Here is a 24,025-nt window from a genome sequence, read left to right as displayed (position 1 = left end):
GAATTTAAAGTGACATTATGAAGAGTCCAGCAGTTGTGGTGACTATATCGGTGTGTGCAGAATGTCAGAAGTTCAGAAGCCTGATGGCTTGTGGGTAGAAACACTGTGTCTGCTGGTGCAGGTCTGCATGCTCCTGTATCATCTTCCTGATGGCTGGAGCGTGAAACGTCTGTGGCTGGGATCAGAGAGGATCCGCTGCGTCTTCATTAAGCCTTGGCAGCCTAATAATCTCTGGTAAAGTGACTATTTCTGCCTTGATCTCGAAGGCAGTAGGGTTACACTGATTTTAGGTCAATCTCAAGTCCCTCTTGTATTACTTTAGTATTTAGCTGAACAGCAAAAAAACTCGAGTAATGCAGTTATCTGCATGACCCGTTCAGGCTGAAATGCTTTGTGCAAGACATGCAGAGTATCACGGATAGATGGCCAACCTCGCCGCCGATGTATGCCGAGTCATTCTCCGTAGGTTCGCCTGCTCTGCCGCTAGTGGGCACTCGAGAAGACTGACGTGGCGGCAGCGCTGAGTCGCCGTGACTGTGGGCCGGAGCGTGCCGTGTCACGCCGGCGCTGCGTGCGTCTCGGCGCGAGCTGGAGGAATCGCTGCGGCGTGTGGCGAGAGCGCGCGGCTGGAGCCGTCCGGCATGTAGTGGGCTGAACGGGTGTGCCTGGCAGTGCTGCGGGACTTCACCCTGGGGGAAGACCCTTGCGCACAAGTGCGCGCCCGTAGTGCTCTTACGGAGAGGCGCTCGCAGCGGATACATCCGCACCCGGCTGCGCTGGATCACAATGGCTGCTCGGCTGCCCGACCTCGCCGGGAACGGGCGCATCGCCTCCGGATTATTGGTCAATCTGCTCGCGTCGATATGCATCGTCTTCATCAACAAATGGATTTACGTGCATTACGGCTTCCCGAACATGACGCTGACTTTGATTCATTTCGTTGTGACTTGGCTGGGGCTTTACGTGTGCCAGAAGATGGACATATTCTCCCCGAAGAGTCTCAGACCGACCAAAATCGTGCTGCTGGCACTAAGTTTCTGCGGCTTTGTCGTTTTCACCAATCTTTCGCTGCAAAACAACACCATAGGGACTTATCAGCTTGCCAAAGCAATGACCACACCGGTTATAATAGTCATTCAAACGCTGTATTATAAGAAAACATTTTCCTCAAAGATAAAAATGACGCTGGTAAGGTTAAAAAACGCTTTTAACTGCATTTATTATGCTTTGATATTAAATGAGAGGACAGTTTATGAATTACTAAATACTTTTTGTTTTATATTGGTAGATCAGCATAATCACGTTACAGTAGATAATTTACAGTATCTGGCCAGCAACTGTCATGTAATGTCAGCGAGGCTGTTTTTTAATCTGTTAATCACGTCGCTTATGACAACGTGTGCGGTTGTATTAACAAACTGACTTTGTTATGATGTTTGTTTGTTTTACCTAGATCCCCATCACACTAGGAGTGATTTTGAACTCCTACTATGATGTGAAGTTTAACTTGCTGGGGATGGTCTTTGCAGCACTGGGGGTGCTGGTTACATCCTTGTACCAAGTGGTACGTGTCTCCTCAGCATGGACAGTGTGTATCTGTTAAAAGTGGGACACGAGACTTGACTTTATTGTACCTCTTGGTGGGGGGGGGATTTCTTTGGTCCAGTGGCAGGTATACAGATGTTTTGTAGCTGCTGAGATTGTCCTCCTTTTTGTTTTCAATGTTTCTCATTTTCTGCAAACATAAATACCCATTCCCCCCCCCCCATAGTGGGTTGGTGTAAAGCAGCACGAGCTCCAGGTGAACTCCATGCAGCTGTTGTACTACCAAGCCCCCATGTCATCCGCCTTCCTCCTCCTCTTGGTGCCTTTCTTCGAGCCCCCGTCTGGTGAAGGGGGTGTCCTCGGGCCTTGGTCGGTCTCTGCCATGGTGAGACTGCAGTTACCTCTTCTTTGAACATTATGCATCCATCTGCCCTTTAACCTAGCCCATCCACTGGCCTTAATAAGTGTCCTTCCTTGTCTTGGCTATTAATGCATTGCCACACACACTGGTCAAATGCCTTGGAACAACTGTGTGTGAAAGACAGTACACTAAGTCCCCACGATACAAACCAGTTCTGTTAAGAGAGCAGGTTTGTGAGTCCAGCAAAGTTAGCCTAGGCCTCCAGCTGATGACACTCCAACCCCCATCCCTCAACTCCTGTCGAGGATTATTTTTATCTTCATTGTTTTCTGATCTCGCTGTTTACCATTGTCGAGCTAGCCTGCAGACATATGCACACCTAGCGTACCTCTCTCTCCTCAAATCCTATCGAAAATTTTTATGTAAGGAAGTGCTTTTAAAAATTAATATTCGTATTTTTATTGATTTCAGGTGCATTTTTACAAACAACAAATGAGAATTCTTTTTTCTATTGTGTTCAGTTAATCTTGCTAACCATTAGCAATCGAGTGTGTTACTGTATCAAGAATCCATATGCACACCTACCTCTCTCTCTCCTCCCCCCCAACCCTTAACTCCTTTGGAAAACATTCTGCTTGTATTGTACAGAAGGAAATGCTTTCAGAAATGAATGGGTTTGTATTATTTATTGATTTCGGGTGCATTTTAACAACCAACAACTGAGTTAATTTTTTTCCATTGTTGTCAGTCAGCTGATCTCACTTACCATGACCACGCCTACGTTACTATGTCATGGATATCAGAGATAAGCATCAGAGATTGGAACTAACTTATGCACTGCCACGAAATGTGAAATTCCAGCACAGTTTTTAATTTTGGAATTATTTAAACATTTTTTTTTAATTTAGTGGACATGCACGTATTCATCTTTGAAAGTTTGCATCTTGAAGTTCGCATGTAGAGGATTTTCTATATATAAAAAAATTAACTATTACATTGAATTTAAAGATTCTTATATTGTGACACATTCATAAAAACATTATTGTGAATAATCCTTATTAATCATTACAAGAAATATAAAACTGTGAACTACTCGGCGTGATCTCCAGAGTAAAACACGGAAGCGCTTATTTTATTGCTTTCTCTTATTGGCCGGTCAAAGGAACAGTATAGAATGTAGAATGTCCCTTTAAGATACAAAAGCTAAAATATGCTGTGTTTGCGTGACTCATTGCTACCATAATAGATTTTTTGAGTATTATTACACTGAGTAAAACAGGTTAATCAGTATAGACATATGACGTGTTCGTAAGGTGAGCATTCGATTTTTTTTCATGTTTGCATGTTTGACATGTCCCGACATATTCAGCTTCGTCCATGCCTGTCCAAGAAAACATTTTGCCACCTTCAACCAAAGTATAAGCATGTCTGTCTGCTGTCATTGTGTTATTAATCTTTGTTTTGAAACCAGATGTTGATGTGTTTAAGTCTTCTACTGTTAATATGGACTTATACTGAGGCTTTACAGTGGTGATGTCGGTTACTTCAAAGTGTGTGTGAACTCTTCACCCCCAGGTGATGGTGCTGCTGTCAGGGGTGATCGCCTTCCTGGTCAATCTGTCCATCTACTGGATCATCGGCAACACTTCACCAGTGACGTATCCTTCAGCCTTTTGGGGCATCACAAGGTCTATGGAGGCTAAAGACTCGGTTTGTTTTGATAAAACTAAAAATACAGTCAGGCCAGGAGTTACTTCAGTGCAGTAATTAAAGTGCACTAATTCATATATTTGAATAAGTATGAATGTCATATGCTTCAGTTTCTGGATGCCTTTTGAGCTCTCAAAGGCACTATGTGTGGTTAAAGGAGGGAAAATGTTGCTTCCGCTTACAGCCACAGGGATTTCATGCCGCCAACAGAGTTGTCCTTGTTTTGTTCTTTAGTTAAGACATGAAATGAGAGCTTTGTTGATATTATACTTCCGTACAATGAAATCGCAGCAGCACAGTCACGCACAGTCACGCACAGTCACGCACAGTCACGCACAGTCACGCACAGTCACGCACTGTCGCCTCACACCTCTGGGACCGGGTTCAGGTATCCATGTGTGTGGAGCATGTTCTCCCCATGTTGTTGTGGGGTTTCTGGAGTTTCCAGTTTCCACTCATGGTCCAAAAACATGCTGAGTTGAATTGGTCTTCCCAAATTGTAGGTGTGAATTGTGTCTGTGTGTGTGTGTCTGTACGTGTGCGTGCGTGCGTGTGTGTGTGTGTGTGTGCCCTGAGATGAGTTGGAACCCCATCCTGGATAATTCCCTGTCTTGCCAACATAGTTTTTGGGATAGGCTTTAGGCCTCCGTGACCCAGTATAGGACAAACGGGTAAAGAAAATGGATGGGTGGGTGGATGAATGGATACAATGATATTGTGTTGACATATCTTCTTTTGCAGCAATTGTATAACAGTGACAATAGAAAAACACCTATTTAAGCTAGACAGTAAAATTGGTAGTTACAAATTAAGTGCAGACAATGGAGAACAGCTTATTTGCCAATTATTCTATATAATTATATACACAGGGCAAAGTAATTAAGCATAAAATAAAAATATACAGTCTTTATGGTGGCAGTGTCTGTATAACTAAATAAAGTTCTAGGGGGGTCCAGCTCTGTGTGTTATGGTTCTTGTGGGTGGGGAAGGGTGCTTGGGGGGGGGGGGCTTGAGGTCCGGGGTCTGATTGCCCTGCACCTTCCAGACGGCAGTGGGATGAACAGATGATGACCTGGGTGAGATGAATCTCTGGTGATGCTGGTTCCCTTCTTCGGTAGGCCAGCGTAAGCAGCGTCCAGGTTCGTCCCTAATGATTCACTGGGCAGCTTTTACCGCTGGATGTAGGTGCTTTCTCTGTGCAGCTGATATACCGCAGAGTCGGGTCATAGGAGAGGATGCTTTCAGTGGTGCTGCGGGTTATATGGGCCTGTCTCAGATTCCTGGGAAAGTACAGTTCAGGTACAAAATTGTAGTGATATGACGTCTTATTATGGCCTGGTATGGTATAAGGGGCGCCATGGCGGTGTAAAATTATACAACTATTGAATAATGAATCGTTTGAAGTTGTTGCTTCCAAATACATTGACATTGAACCTTAACACAAGGTCAACAGCTATAACATGTTTGGGCACTTCAAGTTCTGCATCACCCTCCTGGGGGGTTACGTGCTCTTCCAGGACCCCCTGTCTCTGCATCAGGGCCTGGGCATCCTCTGTACCCTCCTGGGTATTTTGGCCTACACCCACTTCAAACTGGCTGAACAGGAGGAGGGCAAGAGCAGACTTGTTCAGAGGCCCTAAACCCTAATGTCCCTCACCTTAGAACAGCTGCCGCTGGCTGCGACACGGAAACCCCCAGAGAGCCAACCCACCAGAGCCCTGGGCCCGGGCTTGCGAGAAGGGCCTGCCACGGAGAGTCCGGAAGCGGGGCACTTATGCAGTGGACGACAGGATCTTAAGTGAGATTTTGTATGTGATAGTCCTACAGTGTTTTGGAGTATTGCCTACTGAAAACGAGCTGATAATCAGAAATTGCCTGATACTTTTGTACCACATGGTCAAAAATGGAGAATCTCATCCTGAATATTTCCTCTCATGGCATTAAAAATGTCAGGTTGGTTTCTCTCCCATTATTTAAATACAGCATAAAGCATTTTAATATGTTGTGTTGTTCAATAAATATATTTTGTTCAATTAAGTGCTTTGGTTTTTCGGCAGTAGTTATCGTTAGAGGCAGGCCGTGTTTATAATGCGTACGGCCTGCTGAGACCCACTGATCAATACAGGTTGGCACAGAGGCTTCTTATGTCTAAGCATGTGAGTTTGATTCCCTCCCCTGGTTGTGTTTGTTTGGAATTTGCATGCCCTGTGATGGACTGGCACCTCATCCAGGGGTTCCCCTGCCTCATACCCTGGGCTTCCTGGGATAGGAAAGCAGTTATGGAAAATGGAATATTAAAACTGGCCCATTAGCAGAGGCCTGCAAGTTGGGACTACTTGGCAGAAGTTTGATGACTTGTGACTTGACTGTAGAATTGATGGAAAGATTTGCACTCCAGTTGGACTTGAGGGCAGATGACTCGAGATTTGGACCCAACTTGGACCCTATGACTAAGACTTGAGGTTATAATCCCCTTCTGGATACCATACTGTTAATTTTATTATTTCAGTGTATTAATTATCTGCTGCCTGAACTTTCATTTGACTGAATGCAAGGTTTCCTGAGATGGTTTGTTGGAAAGATGCATCACTCCCTGCATAAACACAGGCATGAAAACTGTGAGGACAACTGTGACGGAGTGAAGACTCTCTTTTCAACCTGTCTCTGCCTATGAAGAACCTAACCTATAACATACTGTGGCAGGTTTCTGCTGCAGCAAGTCTTAATAACTATCCATCCATCAATCCATTGTCCAACCCGCTTATCCTACTGGGTCGTGGGGGGGGGGGGGGGTCCAGAGCCTATTCCAGAAGCAATCGGCACAAGGCAGGGAACAATGCTGGACAGGGGGCCAGCCCATCACAGGGAACACTCACACACCATTCACTCACACATGCACACCTATGGGCAATTTAGCAATGCCAATTAGCTTCAGCATGTCTTTGGACTGTGGGGGGAAACCAGAGTACCCAGAGGAAACCCCATGACGACACGGGGACAACAGGCAAACTCCACACACAGAGCCATGGCGGAGACTCAAACCCTGGTCCGAGAGGTGTGAGGCAGTAGTGCTAACCACTGCACCACCGTGTCATCTTATTGCTTAATAACTAAAGGTTAAAAAAAGCTGACATATGTAGAGACTGGAGTTTCATGACTCACAACTCAACACGGACTTGTTACAAATTTGATGACTCATGACTCGCCACCAAAAATGATGGAAAGACTTGGACTTGGAATGTTTTTACTTGAGACTTGACTTGGACTTGCCAAGGAATTACTTGTTCCCTTCCCTGCTACTTGGCTTAGAAAGCCTTGGAGATTGGAAGAACTCCTTAAAAAATATTCCTTATCACTGAAATACCTAAACTGGAGTGCTGTTCTAGCTGCTTGATAGGTTCGCTTATCAAGGATGACCTTTGCTGTGATTGAATGGTCTTTTACTCTTTTAACCCATTAATGTGAGGGATCACACGAGCCATTTAAGTTAATGATGGTGCTTGAAATCATTGGACAGCTGCATGAATCAGCTACTACTTCCTGTTTCCACTTGCTCTCTACATTTTCGGTGCCTCTCAGTTCTTCATGGTTTCGTGTTTCAGTGAGGAAATGGCTCTGTTCTGCGAGCTCTGAACTGCTGGATGTGTAGTTATACCACGTTCTATATTTTGCTATAGATTGTGGCTTCATATGCGTGTGACAGACTGGGTGGATTTGTTGATACTAAAAATTTAAAGTTCAATCAGACATATTATTGATTTGATTTTGAATATTACTAAAGCACCTGTGGGTATATACGTGGAAACGTTTGGGTAAAATAGTCTGTTTAGGGCAGAATGTTAGAGGCACACAGCCCACAGTGTTTGAGCGCCTGCACAAAGGAACCTCTCTTATGGCAGGGAAGGTGTCTATCTGCAGTGAATGCCCACACTGGACACCTAACTGCGCTCTTAAACCACTGGAATGCCCTGTCAGGGAGAGACTGGTGCTACTGAGTCAGCTGTGGACTTCCACTGTGCTGTTGCCTCGAGATAATCTGCCATTCAACCGTCATTGCAAAGCACAGCAGCAAAACAACACTGTCTTTTTTACTTGTAAATCATACTGCTTGAGGTTTGATAAGCAGCAATATCTTTTTTGTACTTTCTAGACATGCTTCGATACTGCGGGATTATGCTGCCAAACGCGATATTTCAAATCGTTTAAATATTCCATATCCATTGCTATTCCATAGCCACTCACCCAGTGCTAAATTATAGACTTTATCTGGGAGTCAGTTGATTTATCTTTGTTTCAGTAAAACAATAAGGTTAATAACCAAGTGGGCACAAGTGGGAGAAATCACATGCCTGAACATGTCGAGACCTGGAATGAGTCACATACCCTTAAATATTCACTTGCATTCAAAGAAACACAGTCATGCTGAGTCATTTTCCTGTTGTGGTCAAGAAAAAATGAGTATTCCCTGAAATGTGGATGAAAGAGTTTAAGTTAACAAGAATAACAGGGGTAATATTATTTTGTCTTGCTGATGTAGTGTGAATTAAGTCATCCATTTCCTCAGACCTAATCCTAACACAAACTTTCACATAAATGTAATAAAAATGAAAAGCAATAGCACTTTTCTGAAGACTCTTTAAAAATTACTATTTATTGAAAAAACTGTGAGGGGTTAATAATACATAGACATCCGTACGATGAATATTTTTAACTCCATTCATATAATAAATCTCAAGAAAATATAACCAATATACTAAATTTACATTTCAACACTGTGGAACAGTTAACATGTTTGTGATCTAACCTTTCTTAGATAAACCTGTTTAAAGTCTCACAATTTTTGGGCTATTCAATAGAACCATCAAATTAATGTGGACAGCTGGCGTTGCTTCGCAACAGGTGACAGCTTTTAATGGCAGCCCCACTTGGTCGCTGGACATGCCAAGCTTCACGTGCAAAAGGACATAATCCTATACATACTGAAGCGTAGTAACGAAGTTAAAGTCACGCGCTGGTCAAGTAACTCCCAAGCTAGTAACTAACTAGTAACTAAGGGTAGATAAGTCAAAAAAGTTTAAACGTTGACATTTAAAGGTTAAAGGCAAAGAAATCTGTTGAGATGTATAGATTATCTGAGATCTTCTTGGGTGTACCTTGCTGCAAACACGTATACACATATGTTATGGAATTGTCATTTTCCTGCCACATTTTGCCAGCTTAGCATGTAAACTTTAAAATATAAAACGTTAAAATGATTCCAACTAGTTCTTAACCAGTCACCCGCTCTGTCGCTAGGGGCAACAGCGTTTAGTCGCGCCAAGTTACGAAAGCAAAGAAAATGCTGTCTCCGCGTATCAGACGGTAATATTTCGTTCTTCAAAAAGGTAGGTAATTTATTTTACGGCTTGTGAAGGCACATAATGTGTTTTTATCCAGTTAGACGGGCTGGCTGTGTTGTATCTTTTTTTTTAAACCCCTCGATATTCAAATGCGTTTCCTGCTGGCTAACGGACGTTGTACAAGGCCCCACAGCCACGGGTTTTCCTAGCCTATCTAACGTGAACGAGAACGCTCATTCCGCTTCTGACTACGGAAGAGCTTCGGGAACGGAGCGGTCTCTTTTTACTACAGACTGCAGCTTTATTTCTCCTTAATGTTAAACTGATATGGGAAAGAGTATTTAAAGCTCAGCTGTGTCGTTAGTATAGCAGTAATTGAAGTCGGTGACGTGCACTTTCAAATCAAGTAATCAAGTCAAGAATAAAGGCAATACCTTAAAACTGGCATTCACGGGAAAGTTGTGTACCAAAAACGAGAAGCAAGCAGTTTATTTTAAATTTGCAGTTTGTACTTTGAAATGATGCGGATGAATTCATTGGGCTGTTTGGAAAGATGCGGTGAAGTGAGCGGGTTTATTCTATTAATCTGTCGGTAACATGCACCGCGTGCGTGCTGGTTATAGCATTATTCTGTAGGCTGAGTGGTGGACATGCACATTGTTAAAGTTGACGTTTTAAAAATGCAACTTACGCAGTTCTCTGGCTAAGTCACTACGGCGAGGCAACCTCCTGATTAGCTCTAGTTATCGTTTATCTAGAAGAAAGTCCGATTTCGAGCCGGGTGCTGTAAAGCGATAAGGCTGAACGCCACTTGGTGTTTTATTGTTATTATTGATTATTCCTTCACGAAGTTGTCTTTATTGAAGTAACACATGGCTGTGAATAAGTCCGTCGTCGCCCAGGCATGTTGAAGGATGCAGCTGTCGCTATGCTTTCGGCCCCCTCGCCTTGTCAGAGCGGTCAGCGTGGGGGCTCGGCGCCGTCGAAGGGACGCCGAGCCGGGACATGCCCGGGCATATCTGCCGGCCTCGCTCGGTGCGCTACGTTACGGAGCCTTGCCTCCGCCGCTGGGGGCGCCATTCCCCAATGGAGCCCACGCCCAGCGACGACTGCGGTTCTAGCCCTGACATGTCATGACAAGTGCCCGCTGGGGTATTTAAATCCGGGGCCGTTGAGGAAGTGTGTTGTCATTGCACACTGCGGACCCTGAGCACTTTATGTACAGCTGAAAAGTCATAGATGTGTATATATATATATCGCATATAACTATTTATTAAGGTGAGTTGTCTCTGGGTGTGTTATTTTGGTTGGCATTTAATTTAAAATTGGAACTTGCTGAATTTGTCACACTGCGTTTACCACTTTTAATATATATTTTTTCTTATTTCAGGTAATAGAGAATGGCAACAGAGAATTGTTTAAGCGACAGCCAAATAAACGCAGTGGATAATGAGAAACTTGTGAGTTTTCTTAATTTGCTTGAGTCATGAGCCTGTTATATTGAGAAATGTTCAATAGATGTGAATCCTGGTCTTTACAGGTAAGACCAAAAGTACAACTACAAACCCTGCTCCAGCAGGCAGGAGCAGACAAGGAGATCTTTACAATGAAAGAGGTAAGAAGATCCCGGAATACTGACGAGTACTGCTGTTGCTGTACTCTCAGAAATGGTGTAATGTTTAAGCAAGTCTGGCATCTCCAGTTGAAGGTAGTCAGTGTCATTTTGGCTTTCAGAAACAACCCAGGACACTTGTCTTTAGTGATTTGTTGGTGATTTCAGGCTCTGCGCTCAGTGAAGGGGCAGTGCCGTTCCCACATTCAATTTACCCTTGACCCTGTTGATATAAATACCAGGCATCTCAGGTTTCCACCTTAGATTTAGTTACTCTGGTCTGTGTGGAAAGTTAACGGAAGAGACTGGTGTGTGTGTGGGTGTGTGTGTATTTGGAAACATGCAGCATTTTCTTAAGCTCACAGGATTTAAGGAGGGTATACATTAGGGTGTTGGTGTTGCGGATGTTTCTGTGTTTACGGTGGCTTTCAGGTTCTACATGCAGTCCTTTCCCTCTGGTGGGAGTTTTATCAATTCCTAGGGGAAGGGCAGAGAGGTGCAATTTTTTTGTGTTTGAGCCTGTTTCTCAGTTAATCACTGAGCTGCAATTTTGCAATCACTAATCATTATAGCTGATTAAGAAAAACAGTGACCCTTTGTACCATGGGCTCTGAATTAAATCAGGTCAGATGAGTGATAGATGGAGCAGAAAAGGGTTAATACTGTCTGGTACTTTATGAACTGTAGCTTGCTGTTTGACAGACCAAAATTGATACCATAATCCTCTTATAACTTTGAATTTCAGGTAATATTTTACCTCGGGCAGTACATTATGAGCAAGCAGCTGTATGACAAGAAACAGCAGCACATTGTGCACTGCGCAGATGATGCCCTGGGGACTGTGCTTGGTGTGGACAGCTTCTCCATCAAGGAACCCCGGTACGTTTTTCACTGCTTCTGTTCTCAAGGGGCTGGAGGTCAGGCCCAGATGTTTCTAGACCCTGCCCCCCCCCCCCAACTTGCAGTTTCAAAAGTGCAGAGACATGAGAGTAACATGACAGTCCAGCAGCTGTTTGGGCCTCTGTCATTTGTTTTATTTCCAGAATGATACTTTTTTTGTTAATATATATAGTGGATTTTGTAGTCAATAAAGAAAAGACTAATTAGTAACTTTTTTATTTGTCTTTCAGTGTCTTATTTGCAATGGTCTCCAAAAACCTGGTTGCTGTAAAAAATGAAGGTACTAAGCTACTATTTACCATTTTAAATGACATAATTCTAATTTTTACAAGAGAAATTATTATTCTTAAATTGTCCAGTCTTTTTTTTCTGAATTAACATATGCTCGTGTGTTTTTTGCACTAATGTCTGCTATTTGGAATTTGGTAATACTCTTGTGAAATGGTAGCTTTCATGTCTAAATACCACAGCTTTAAGGGCTGATTGACACAGGTTTTGTAATGACAGGTCCCCAGTCACCCTTTACAGATCCCAGCAGTCAAACTGAACCAGACAGCGCATCACAAGTAAGTGTGCAGGCCGATATCCTTCCTCTGGTGTATTCCTTTTCTTACCAAAAGTTGTTTGTATATATGTATGTGAAGAGCATTCAAGCACTCCCTCCAAACTCAGTTTGTTTCTCCAACTACACGATTAATTTCTTCTTCAGGAAACAGACTCGCATTTAGCCACTCCTGGGAGGAGACGGAGACGGAGCAGCGACCCTGGTAGGGGAGCCCCTGTCTCTCTGCTATCTGATCACCCTGGCAGCTGTATTTAATCAGAGCTTTTCAATAGCTTGACTGTTGCTGTGCTGGTTTGAAGTTTGAACCAGCAATAACCTGACAGAGAGTGAAAGGGTTTACTCTTTAAGGGTTTCTTATTATGCTTCCAACTGCCTGTGTATATATAACCAGTCAGACTACTTCTGTTGTGATATCAAATATAATTAGAATAGTGCTCCTTTGTGAATTTAAATAATAAACCTAGACACTGCAGATACCTTGCCGGTTCACGTTTGACCATCTGTAACCGCTGGGCCTCCTTTTTATGGTGCTACGGAAACCCAGATATGAGGCCATGTGGAACAGCACATCCTTTCCCTCCCAAATGAATGGTGCCTTTCATTAGGACGTCTGTAGCTCTAAAGAACAGTTTGGTTTGGAGGGCAGTGCTGCAGTTGTTCAGATGATCGCTCTGCATGCTGAGCTCCTTCAGGGGCTGATCGTTGACAAGGGACTTGTTTGTGTGACAGATGTGCTACAGCAAGGCTACATTAGTCCTTTTCAGAATAAACCACATGGAGGTCACAAACAGAAAAGTGCCTTGAGTCTTAACTCCAGCTTAAGCTGTGTATAAATACTGGTTGATAAGTTATGCTCAAGTCAAGCAAAAGCCTCCCCTTCCTACCTTGGAATGATAACTTGTAGTTCTCAGTCAGGTATCTGTCAGAGTGTCTTTCTCCAAGTAGATGCATACTCTTGGAGTTTTGTTGGTATAGCCAAGAGTAGAGTCTTGATGAACAAATTGCTGGGTATCATGTTGCAAGGAGAAATAAGCAATTCATTTGCCATTACTGCATAGATGTTACATAATAGCTAATAAGTAAATACTACAAGACTCATTATTCTGGCACTTATGATTTCTTTCTGGAACAGTGGTATTTTCCGGAGTACAATCTGATGTTACAGTGTGACGTACAGAATGGCTTCACACGTGTCCTGCCGTCTCTCTCATCAGTATCGCCACCTTGACTCTCTGCAGGAACCTCCACAGACGAGGAACACAGCCACAGAAAGAGGCACAAATCGGACAGCTTCTCGCTCACATTTGACGACAGCTTGTCGTGGTGCGTGATCAGCGGCCTTGGGAAGGAGCGGAGGGCCAGCGAGTCGTCAGAGTCCGACGGGAGCTTGGTAAGAGTGCTACTGTCCTACAGTCCCCATTGGCTACCCACATGTTGTTGGTATCTACTGGTTTCCATTGAGTTAAACTGGGCAGTGAAAGGTGGTCCCCACAGAACTGTTTATTTGCTGTGTGTGTGTTACCACTGAGTGTGTCAGTACTCGCCATCAGTGACTGTGCCTCTTGTTGGTTGGGTACTTCATGGGGGGTGACAGAGTAAAGGAGTCACCAGAGAGAATTTCATTTTTCATTTCATACATATCTGTTATGATACATAGTGAACAATGATTGTGACAGAGAGCGAGAGAGAATGTAACATTACACTGTGTCTGTGAACATTATCAGTGCCCACTCTGGGCAGGGTGTCATACCATAATTAAACTCAACTGGCCTTCCCTCCCCCATTTCTGTGCAGATCTTTGAAGACCGTGTTCACATGACTACCTCCTGCATAGGAACAACTCGCAACGACTTGATACTGAGCGACAGCGAAGACTCCGGTTCAGATCACTTCAGTGTGGAGTTTGAGGTGGAGTCCGTCAACTCGGATGCCTACAGCGAGAACGACGAGGCGTCGGACGCGTCAGGAGTAGACGAGGTTACTGCTCGCATCCCTCGCTGGGTGAAGGGAGCCGTTCTGTTGTCGTGGCAGCTGGGCTCACTCTTCCCCACTCTCTCCCGCAGGTGTACGAGGTCATCTTTGAGGCAGAGGATGAAGACTCCTTTGAGGAGGACACTGAAATTTCAGAGGCAGTAGGTTGCTCTCTCATGGCTAGTTCTCCTCTTCTAGGTCTTAGTTCATGTACCTCAATGACTGCATTTGTAGTATTCATCATTATTACAAATATCTAGAGTAGATGGGTGTTATAGTGGCTCAGTTGGTGACACTGTAGCCTCACACCTCCAGGGTTGAGGGTTTGAATTCACACTCTAGTTTTGTGTAGGTTATTTTAAAATTAAGATTCAAAGATATTTTATCAATTTATGTGCAAGACATACATGAGAACCAAAATGCCGTTTCTCGCTCACTGGTGTGCGAACCCTCCAATTAGAACTAGAAAGTTTAATCTAGATTACAAAATTAATTGAATTTGAATAGACACTCTATATAAAAATACACAAAACAAGACAAACTGACAAGGCAAGAGACATATCGACAAAAAAGGCCGTTGTAACAATATATAAGTTGTGCAAATTGTAGTAATCATACAAGTCAAATTCAAATTAGCAGCGGAAAGGTATGAAATGTAAATAGTCCTTGAGATTATAGTGCAAAAAAAAGGAAAAAGAGGTAGTCAGTGAATATATTACTGTCAGGGGGCAGAGTGGGGAGTGAAGGACATTCAGTCTCCTGGTGGATAAAGCTGTTGAAGAGTCTTGTGGAGCCCGGAGGGTCCGGTACCTTCTCCCTGAAGGCAGGAGGCTGAAGTGGGAGTGTAAGGGGTGGGAGGAGTCTCCAGCAATGCTGATGGCTCTGCGGGTGTGGAGGGTATGGAGAGTGTCCGTGAGGGGGGGCAGGGAGGTAATGATCTTGCTGGAACACTAGCCCTTTGATGCCCTCGCATTCGAGTTCAGAGATGTATCATTACAATAAACTGGTGTCTCTAAATTTCCCCTATTGTGTGATGGGGTGTGTGTGGCCTGTGATGGACTGGCCTCTTGCTCACAGTGCCCCCTGCCTTGTGCATTCTGGCATTACAGCTTTTTGGGATGTAATTTGAAACTTTTTTGAAGTTTGGATGGGATGTTTGCAACGATGTAATGAGACCTGAGAGGCCTGGTTGTAACCGAACTGGACATCCTGTTTCAGGACTATTGGAAGTGCTCCAAGTGCGAGGAGCTCAACCCTCCCCTGCCACGCCTCTGCCAGCGCTGCTGGACGGTGCGTGATCACTGGCTGCCCGAGTCGGACGCCGCAGGCGCCGACCACAAGGCCCTGCCTCCAAAGCCCCCTGTGGCTGATGCCGAGGAGGGGCTGGACGTCCCCGATGGCAAGCTGGCCATTTCACCCCCAAGTGTCGAACCCAAGGAGGAGGCGGCGGCGGCGGCGTCTGGGCCCCAGGAGAGCTGCTCGCAGCCCTCCACCTCGAGCGCCAGTGCCAGGAGCAGCCAGGAGGAGGCCCCCGAGCTGGAGCGCTTCAACAGCCTGGAGGCCTACCTGCCGTCCAGCTGCCTGGAGCCCTGCGTCATCTGCCAGAGCCGGCCCAAGAACGGCTGCATCGTTCACGGCCGCACCGGCCATCTCATGTCCTGCTACACCTGCGCCAAGAAGCTGAAGAACCGCAACAAGCTGTGCCCTGTGTGCCGGGAGCCCATCCAGTCTGTGGTGCTGACCTACCTGAGCTGAAGCACCGCCCTCAGAGTTCACTCTAATTTAATAAATTTATATTGCGCTTTCATGGCAAAAGGGTTATATTTATTTAAAACTCTGTGTTTGGTGTTTAAACTGAGTGCATTAACAGAGCCAAAATTTTGGGGCTAAATGGCTTTGCTGCATGTCTGAGCTGGTTTCTTCCTGTGTTCAGATTTTTGTCTTCGAAGAAGTAAACAGAGTCAGTCGTATTTAAATAAATTACTGTTTTATTGTTAAGTTGACTGGAAAACAACAGTCATGTAAATGTTGCTGGTGGAATTGCCTGTTTTAGGCTTTTAAAGGACCAATGGCATAAAGTCTCTCTTCCTGTTACTGATGTAGCCCCAATGTCAGGATGGGCTTTGAGGATTCCAGGTATCTGCTCTCAAGTGGAGAAAGTGTGGCTGAAGTGCTGACTGGGTGCTGCAGTTGGCCTTGACTGAGATACTTCTGTCAGGATAGTGCTGCCTTTTCAGATGCTCCTCGGTAATATTGTGGGATGAGCTCATTACTGATCCCAGTGCACACATATCTGTACAGTGACTGCAATTGCCATTTGTAGTGAGTCCTTAGTGGGCAGAAGGTACCCTGCCTAGATATTCACACAGCTTGTTCAGGAGAAATGTTCACGGTGCCCCCTAAACTCCTGTGGGGTGCTGTGTTGTCACTAAGCATCAAAACATATACATATATTTGCCCCATGGTCTTGAAAGATTGACAGAAAAAATGTCTTCCCCTTACTGATTAAGCCTGGTAAAATGTATTTCATTATTTAAGATATTACTGCTTTGTGATTTTCAAGTAGAGGAGATACTTTTCAGATAACAGGAATAAGTGTAAAAGGCCAGCTGGGTTGGTATGAATTCTATTCACAAGAAAATTCTTGACACACTATATTTAAGGCCTGTTGGAAGTGCCACCAAAAATGCCAGAGAATGTTTTACATATTTAATCAAACTTAAATGCGCTATAACTCGGTAGATGTAGCCATCCGCCACCAATACGTCAAATGACATTAATCTTATAGCTAGTAGCTACCGAACCTTTGAAAGCGAAGCTGGCTGATTTAACATGCAGCTAAGAAATGTTGTATACCTTTTAAACATCTTAATGTAGCAAAATGTTAATGGTATTAAAACGAATGTGCTTGTTTGTCAACTTAAATGTACAAAGCGCTTGATCCCACTTCAGAGCAAATTTATTCTGTCCACTAGAGGGAGCAGAAGCGTTAGCCAATAGAAATTAAGGGTGCAGTCGGTACGCCTCACACCTTTGTCATTTATTGCCGCCTCGACTGCGCGCTCGTGTTGGATCAGCGTTAATTGCGTTGATTACATTTGTTTAATGAGTTTTGTAGCCATACAATGTTTTCTGCAAAACAAAGTCAATTTTTCGCTACGTTGTAACGAACACCGACAGTCTGTTGAAAGGGTAGGGTGTGAGTTTCGGAAAATTAGGCTTATTTTGTCTGAATATCTCTGGCTTGTGTCTCGTATACACTGTCAGAAAACCTTTGAGGGTACAATTATTTCTCACGGGTTGTACCCTTATAGGTCTGCCAAATGTACCATAGCTGTAGTTAAATGTACCTTTTAACATACAGAAATATCCGAGGAACATTTTTGTACTGTTGGGGGCACATTAATGTGTGGCTACCAGGGCTGTACCCTTTTTTCTGAATATGTTGAATTTTGATTTGAAGTTATTAAAATTACTAGTTACTTTCTACGGTACTAAACGTTGTTTTTCAGGGGGATTTAATTTGTCGTAGCAACTGATAGCTTGTATATTTCTGTTATATTTTGATTTACGACACTAAGAATGTAAAATATATTACGTATGTAATATTTAATTGCATTGTTTCACGTTGAATTTTGTAGTGCATTAATACCGAAGTTTGCTGTCAATATACTAAAGGCAGTTTGCTTTATGTAACTCTTATACGAAATCGCAACAATATTTACAATGTATCGATATAGTATTTTGATTTGTTTAAAGGGAAAGACTTTTAACAACTAGTAAATTGAACATTCCTAACTTGTTTTACTCACCCTGATGCAGCTGAGGTTATAAAAACAAATCGTTGCGTAGGCCGTCCTGCTAGTGAGACGTAACTGCTGTGCAGATGCACTGAATCGAATACCGGCACCTTACCGTAGAAACTGCGTTCGTTTGGCGCGTGTGTGTGGTGTTTTGTTTTTTCCATTGTAACCGCTCGGTAATATAAAATAATTTTGTCTTATCAGGGGCGTGGCTAAGGCTGTTTCCCGGGGCATTCAGCCCTCCCGCCATAGATGAACACTAACTTGTGTGTAAATGGTGTGTTGTCATTTATTTTGATTAAAATCAGACCGCCCGCCACGCCCAGTAAATGTCACACATTTCACCAGTCTCTAGTGATGCTCCTGCTTGTCGTGGGGTTCATTGTGTTGTTTGTATAATTTATTTTAGGCTTTTGTTGGGCAATCACTTGTGTATGTACAAATAGATGCAAATAAATGCTTTATGTTTATTACGTGTCTTGGGGATTCTTGGTAAAATTCAGCATGTGTGGATGTTACTATATTTACGTCAGATGAGCGTGCGGGGGTAGTGATGGCCTCTTCGGTTGTAAATCTGACCCCCCCCCCCCCAGAACGATGGGGTTAAAGTTGTGCCCCTGAGGATACTTTTTCCCCACAGACCATGTGACCCACTGTATCTATATATTTTGTCTTTTTGGAGCAAATTGATAACTGGATTTGTATTGGTATTCCACCTGCAAGAAGTAACACAAATTCCATTAGAAGACCTGTTGAGATGAATCACCACTAGAGGGCAATAAAAGCTAATGTGGTGCCGGTTTATTACAATGCATGGAGCCACACATTACTTTCCCAGCACTGACTGAAATGTTCAATGTCCACTTACTTTAGTGGGCATTACTTCAACAGAGAGAAAATACTGTCTTAATAAGGTTCACTAAAGAGAGTTTACATGACATTCATTTGGTTGAATTGTTTAGACTCAAGTCAACAAAATGTTTTAAAATGTTAATGTCATTGTAAAATTATTAATTCACCTACATTATTGACAACGTCTTAATACTGTACAATTGATTATTTTGTGTTGTGTGCCCGAAATCATCTATGTTCAAAGTGAATTAGATATTTTAAGATTAAGTTTATTCTGTTAACCTGGAGGTGTGCTTATGGTCATTATGTGGTATTATCCTGTGAACAAGGAAAAAGATGAAGATCAGAGAGAGAGTGAGAAAGAGATGGAGTGCTGCAGCAGGTGACCTGGCCCCCACAATCCCCCGACGTAAGCCATATGGAGCTGGTTAGAGATTAATTGGATTGACAAGTAAGAGCAAGGTAGTCAACCTGTGCCCAGAACTTGTGAAAACTCTTTAGGACTGTTGGAGAAGCATTCCAGGTGGCTACATCTGGAAGCTGGTAGAGAGAATGCAGAGAGACTGCTGTCATCACAGCAAAAGGAGACTACTGTGTTTTGAAGAGTCTAAAATTTGAGAAAATTTTGAGATTTTGAACATTTCCCTTGCTGCAATATTTGATATTTTATTTAATTTTTACATTTATAATAAAGTGAATAATATGGCTAACAGAAAATGCATTATAAGCAGGTGTTGTCCAGAATTTTGACTGGTACTCTGCATGCCAGTAAACATGCTTCATAAATGTTAGTATGGGCTTTTGGACCTGTAATTAGTTGGTATAAATGACTACAGGTATTTATGGTGAAAATTATTTATTAAAGGCACAGTACGCTTTCCATTGGAACAGCAACAAATAGTTTGTGAGGTGAGGTAGAATGGCTGAGGTTTGGCCTACTGAAAAGCTGAGTTAGGTTTCCTTGTGGATTATTGAATACCTCCCTGTGCTCCGGAGCTGCCCTCTCGGTCTGTACTGGAGGTCAGAAAGAAATGATCTATGAAATATCAAGTTTTTACCAGGATATTGCTCATGTTTTGTACTACAATCTGAAAGTGCATTTGGCATGGCAATAGTTGCTGTATTATAACTTACACAAACAGTATAAATTCATCATTTCCTGAATAAGAATGCCAATGTGTCTCATTACCGCACAGAAATAATTTGAGAGAAAGGTTTTGCAAGAATAAAGCTCAATCTTGCCTACAGAGAACATATAAACAGTGCCTACAAATGTCAATTGGCAGACTAGACTAGTAAATGATGAGGATAATGGTCTGTTCCATAAACATCGCGATCCCAGTCATTCTGCAAAAATGCAGCAATGAAGAGCAGTGCTGGTATGAGGCGGGAGCAGGAAGCTTTATACTGTGTCCCTGCAATCCGCAGTGAGAGATGCAGTGATCTCCAAGGGACACGAGAAGATTGACAGGCAAGATAAAAATGATAATCTCCAGTTGTCTTTTAAATCTCCTCTTTTCTGTGATTTTTGTCAGGGGCACAGATTCCCCACAGGTGCTGTCAAAAGCATTTGAGACTTTGTAGAGATATTTTGCAGCAGCTGCTGACACCCTGGGTGTCATATACTCAGCTGGGAAGTGCTTCCCCAAACATTGCAGCTTCTCAGAAGTTACTCGCTGATCAGAGATTGTTCGCCAATATCCTCATTCCACGCTATGACGCAGCCAGAAAACTTGCTATGTCGCCTCACTAATAACTATACTAATACACATATAGTATAGTCATCAGTGGTAAAAGTTAAATTATGCTAAAATATATGAGGGGTGCCTCATGTAGTAGTTATAATGATACAATTGCGTGATTATTCAGAGTACACATTAAATGACTTAACCTTATTTAGCTATAAAAAATCTAAATTATATAGAATTACACATAATGGAAGCATGCACTGTTGGTGATTCAGATAAATATTTTCTGAGATAAACAAAAAATGTGTATATTTGAATATATTTACAAAACAACGCTAATGTTAAATAGCATCTATACTAAATTAATAATTTAAAGACAGGTGTAGGTAAAAGTAAATTTTATAAATAAAAAGGATTTTTACACTATCTGCTTAAAGTATTATTACTGAAAAGGATTTACAACAATAAGAAAATTAGAAATTGAAAGTTTAAAGTAGGCCTATATTACGGGAATCAGTAAGGAATATAGAATAATGTAATAAAAAAGCAAAACTCTAATAATTGTTTCTTTTTCGTCTTAGCTTTCTTCACCATAATCTGTTCTGCTGTGAATAATTGTGTTCCAAGTAGAATAATCCTTCAAATAAATACTTCCTTTTATGTTTGGGTGATCTTAGTTGGCCAAAGTTGAGTTACCTTGTGCTAGCCCATGATGGCCCTGTTTGATTCCTCTGTCAGCACACTGTCATGCTGTTGTTATTGCTGTAGCACTTCTGCACAGGCATGTGCTCAGTCAGACACCAGGGGGCCTGCAGATGGGAAGCGTGAGATTCACATCGCAAGGTTCAATGACCCCGGCTCTCATGAAGATCTATGTTCTTTCTGGTACTAGAGGTGTTATTCCTGGATGTCAAAAATGCACTGATAAGGAGGGGTGTCCCTGTTTAACACACTGGTAAAGTCATCCACTGGGGATCTTATAGAAAGTTTCTTCATTGCTGCTCCTTCCAAACTTCCGTTCCACTGCCACTGCATGAAAGTCTAGACATTTTTTTTAACTAAAAAAAGCTCTTTTACTACGCAAATGAAGGACTATTAAAACAGTCCATTAAAAAAGCTCAAATGTCACGTGATCGTGTCACGTGACCAAGTCAGCAGTATGATGGTGCTTCTCACAGAAGCAGTCTGCAGAGCAGCAGTGGCAGCAGGAGTGCGAGGGGTCTGTCCAAGAAGGCGCCCCTGTTGCTGAGATCCGTGTTGCGCAGAATCAGGCCGCAGGTCTCCGTCGGCTGCGTGGTTTGCGGGCTGCCGCTGCGCCAAGGGGTTATGAAGTTGTGCGTGAGGGCGGAGTACCTGTCCGGTCCGTACGGGATGGACAGGGTCTCAGTAAGGGGCTCCTCACCTGGAGCCGTCACCTGTTCAGGAAGGAGGAAGGTTTGTATTAAATGCCAGTCCATTTGTCTCAAGTAACATGTAGAATCTGCAGCCACCCCTACCCCCCCATTCCTCAAGTGCAGTGGCTGAATGTGGCCAACAGGAAATGCGTGGTTTAAGTGGTGATAAACACTGGCCCTGGGAACGGAACATTTGGAAAACACATTAATTTCACGGCTTTCCCACATTCATCTTTTCCCGATGATGGAACTGGGAGACACGAATGTTCCTATAAAGAGTAATATGTATAATTTCGTACTCTTACGAAACTTGTAATTGTGCTTCTCTTTGTATTATTATTTTCTGTAATCTGGGCCAGGATTAGTGGTTAGAGGATGGATATGATGAGTTGCTATTACTGTTACTGGCTGCCTTCAAGTCAGTGTTGGCCCTGATGACCATACAGGCTGCACTCCCCTGAAACATCTATAATCTTCTGCAATCTACTGCTACCAAATAAAGCTTCTTCATCCAGCCGTCACACTGACTGAGACCAAATGTTGCCCGTAATCTGGACGGTGGAGAATGACTTGCTGCAGAAATGGCCTTTTCTCCTCCCTGTAGGGTGTGGAGGGACACAGCACGGAGCTCCAACGGAGAAGGAACGGAGCTCCAGTGGAGAAGGAACGCAGCTCCAGTGGAGAAGGAACGGAGCTCCAGTGGAGAGGGTGAGCAAAATCAAGCACCTGGGTGTCTACATCTCTCAGAACCTGACGTGGGCTGAACAAATCTGTGTTCAGGCAAAAAAGGCAAAGCAGCGTCTGTACCACCTCAGACAGCTTAGGAAGTTTGGGGTCTCCTCTGCTGTCCTAAAGTCTTTCTACTCCGGCACTGTGGAGAGCATCCTCACACAGAACATCTCGTCCTGGTACGGCAAATGCTGCGTTTTGGATCAAAAAGCCCTTCAGAGAATGATCTGTGCAGCGGAACACTGCTGCAGGTCAGCTCTCCCTTCACTGCAGGACATTTACACAAGGAGGTGTAGATCCAGAGCTATAAGGATTGTAAAAGATGAACTGTTTCAGCTTCTGCAATCAGACAGGAGGTTCTGCACCATCATGGCCAAGACAGAAAGACTCAGGAGGAGTTTTTATCCTCGGGCCATTCGACTCCTCTATCAGGACACACCCCCCTCTCTTTACAGTATAGTATTATAGTATATTATTATAGTACTTTATATTATAGTATTGCTCACGTTATGTATGTCTAAGCTATAGACTGTAAGTCGTCCCCACACCACCGGCCCCTGACCAGGAAATGCGGTTAGAATATGGATGTAATGATACTGATGATGATGATGGTGTAGACCGCCAGCGATTGAGGGTGCGGAATCGCTCCTGACAGGCTGATGGCTGCCCGCCCAGGTGGGGCCCAGTGTCTGCAGGAAAAACATGTCATCCGTCCTCGACAGTCGCTGGCCGCAGTTCAGCATTAACATGGGATTTAAGCCTGACTCTGCCATTGCCGGGAAGCCCATTTGTTTGATGATACCATCTAAAAAGCTTTAGAAAAGCTAGTCACCATAATGTGATTTTTGTTCCCATTGGGGCTTTGCGGTTAACACCCTTGAGGTATACTGGTAACATCCTTTGTGGATTACTGTCTTGTATCCATTTCCCTGCTTTATTTTCTGGAAAGAGAATCACACCCTTAGTGGTTTTATCTGTTACTCTGCCCCCTCCCATTCAGCATACCCCCGAACTGATAAGAACAGTGCTTGACTTCTCTGGGTTGGTAGGTAGAAAGAATAGTGGTGCTTTGTAAGATTTGCTGTGCCTCATTCCGTCTTTTGGATGTTCCTGGATTTTCCGAGGTGGCATTCCCAATGATCAAAATGTATGCAATGATTGGATCGGGTTGTTCTGCATTATTTACTTCCACGGTGCATACCATTACATAGTACTGTGGAATTCCTGCACTGATTATACTGTCCGAGGTACCACAGCACTAAAGTGAGATCGTGGCGTTACTTTGTGACAGAGCTGGAATGTAACAATGCATCTGTTCAGGGTGGGATTTGGTCGGCATACTCCTTTAAGTCACGTTTTTGTCCTTAGTTAATAATACATTACTAGATCTTTCAAGTCCTTGGATTAAAAACCACACTAAGCGGGACCTATGCAGGAATAACGTGAGACTGTGAAGCGATCAGTGACAGAGTAGAAAACTGTTCTCAGTTGGGTGACATGAACTCAAGTGCCTGTGACAGACTGGTGTCCCAAGGCACTGGAGAAGAGCCTCACTG

At 43.4% G+C, this 24,025-nt stretch overlaps 3 protein-coding genes across 7 annotated transcripts in view; 2 read left to right on the top strand and 1 right to left on the bottom strand.

Moving 5' to 3' along the window:
• Positions 1–369: 369 nt before the first annotated feature.
• Positions 370–5,649, top strand: slc35e3 (solute carrier family 35 member E3). The gene is made up of 5 exons (XM_023825926.2): positions 370–1,188; positions 1,454–1,564; positions 1,772–1,930; positions 3,482–3,564; positions 5,070–5,649. The coding sequence occupies exons 1-5, from the start codon at positions 787–789 to the stop codon at positions 5,254–5,256; spliced, it is 942 nt and encodes a 313-aa protein (XP_023681694.2). The 5' UTR covers positions 370–786; the 3' UTR covers positions 5,257–5,649.
• A 2,895-nt stretch (positions 5,650–8,544) lies between these two features.
• On the top strand, positions 8,545–18,276 carry mdm2 (MDM2 proto-oncogene). Of its 3 annotated transcripts, none has more exons than XM_023825888.2 (11): positions 8,545–9,000; positions 10,346–10,415; positions 10,496–10,570; positions 11,313–11,446; positions 11,698–11,747; positions 11,975–12,033; positions 12,177–12,234; positions 13,271–13,422; positions 13,827–14,009; positions 14,096–14,164; positions 15,222–18,276. In XM_023825888.2, exons 2-11 carry the CDS (start codon positions 10,356–10,358, stop codon positions 15,756–15,758), a joined length of 1,377 nt encoding a protein of 458 aa, XP_023681656.2. In that variant the 5' UTR covers positions 8,545–9,000; positions 10,346–10,355; the 3' UTR covers positions 15,759–18,276. The 3 variants fall into 3 exon arrangements, with proteins under 3 accessions (XP_023681656.2, XP_023681671.2, XP_072566513.1); XM_023825903.2 differs by lacking the exon at positions 8,545–9,000 and adding an exon at positions 10,019–10,233; XM_072710412.1 differs by lacking the exons at positions 8,545–9,000; positions 10,346–10,415; positions 10,496–10,570 and adding an exon at positions 10,640–11,025.
• Positions 18,277–18,558: 282 nt separating this feature from the next.
• The window catches only part of cpm (carboxypeptidase M), a 28,723-nt gene continuing 23,256 nt past the window's right edge, over positions 18,559–24,025 (bottom strand). For 2 of the 3 annotated variants that reach the window (XM_023825652.2, XM_023825644.2), the window contains exon 9: positions 18,559–21,761. In XM_023825652.2, coding sequence (XP_023681420.2) covers positions 21,519–21,761 — 243 coding nt within the window. In that variant the 3' untranslated portion in view covers positions 18,559–21,518. The remainder of the gene's footprint in view (positions 21,762–24,025) is intronic. The other variant, XR_011989762.1, reaches the window with a different exon arrangement.

The sequence above is a fragment of the Paramormyrops kingsleyae genome, chromosome 1 (genome assembly GCF_048594095.1).
Source record: "Paramormyrops kingsleyae isolate MSU_618 chromosome 1, PKINGS_0.4, whole genome shotgun sequence".
In the NCBI taxonomy this organism is placed as follows: Eukaryota; Metazoa; Chordata; class Actinopteri; order Osteoglossiformes; family Mormyridae; genus Paramormyrops; species Paramormyrops kingsleyae.
This window is presented reverse-complemented; position numbering and strand designations above follow the sequence as displayed.

Bases quoted from the DNA above. Each gene is read 5' to 3' on its own strand.
- slc35e3 (XM_023825926.2), top strand. From the start codon at position 787: ATGGCTGCTCGGCTGCCCGACCTCGCCGGGAACGGGCGCATCGCCTCC. The intron at 1,565-1,771 runs GTACGTGTCTCC...CCCCCCCCATAG, and splicing joins TTACATCCTTGTACCAAGTG to TGGGTTGGTGTAAAGCAGCA. The intron at 3,565-5,069 runs GTATCCTTCAGC...CAAGGTCAACAG, and splicing joins GGCAACACTTCACCAGTGAC to CTATAACATGTTTGGGCACT.
- mdm2 (XM_023825888.2), top strand. From the start codon at position 10,356: ATGGCAACAGAGAATTGTTTAAGCGACAGCCAAATAAACGCAGTGGAT. The intron at 13,423-13,826 runs GTAAGAGTGCTA...ATTTCTGTGCAG, and splicing joins CAGAGTCCGACGGGAGCTTG to ATCTTTGAAGACCGTGTTCA. The intron at 14,010-14,095 runs GTTACTGCTCGC...TCTCTCCCGCAG, and splicing joins ACGCGTCAGGAGTAGACGAG to GTGTACGAGGTCATCTTTGA.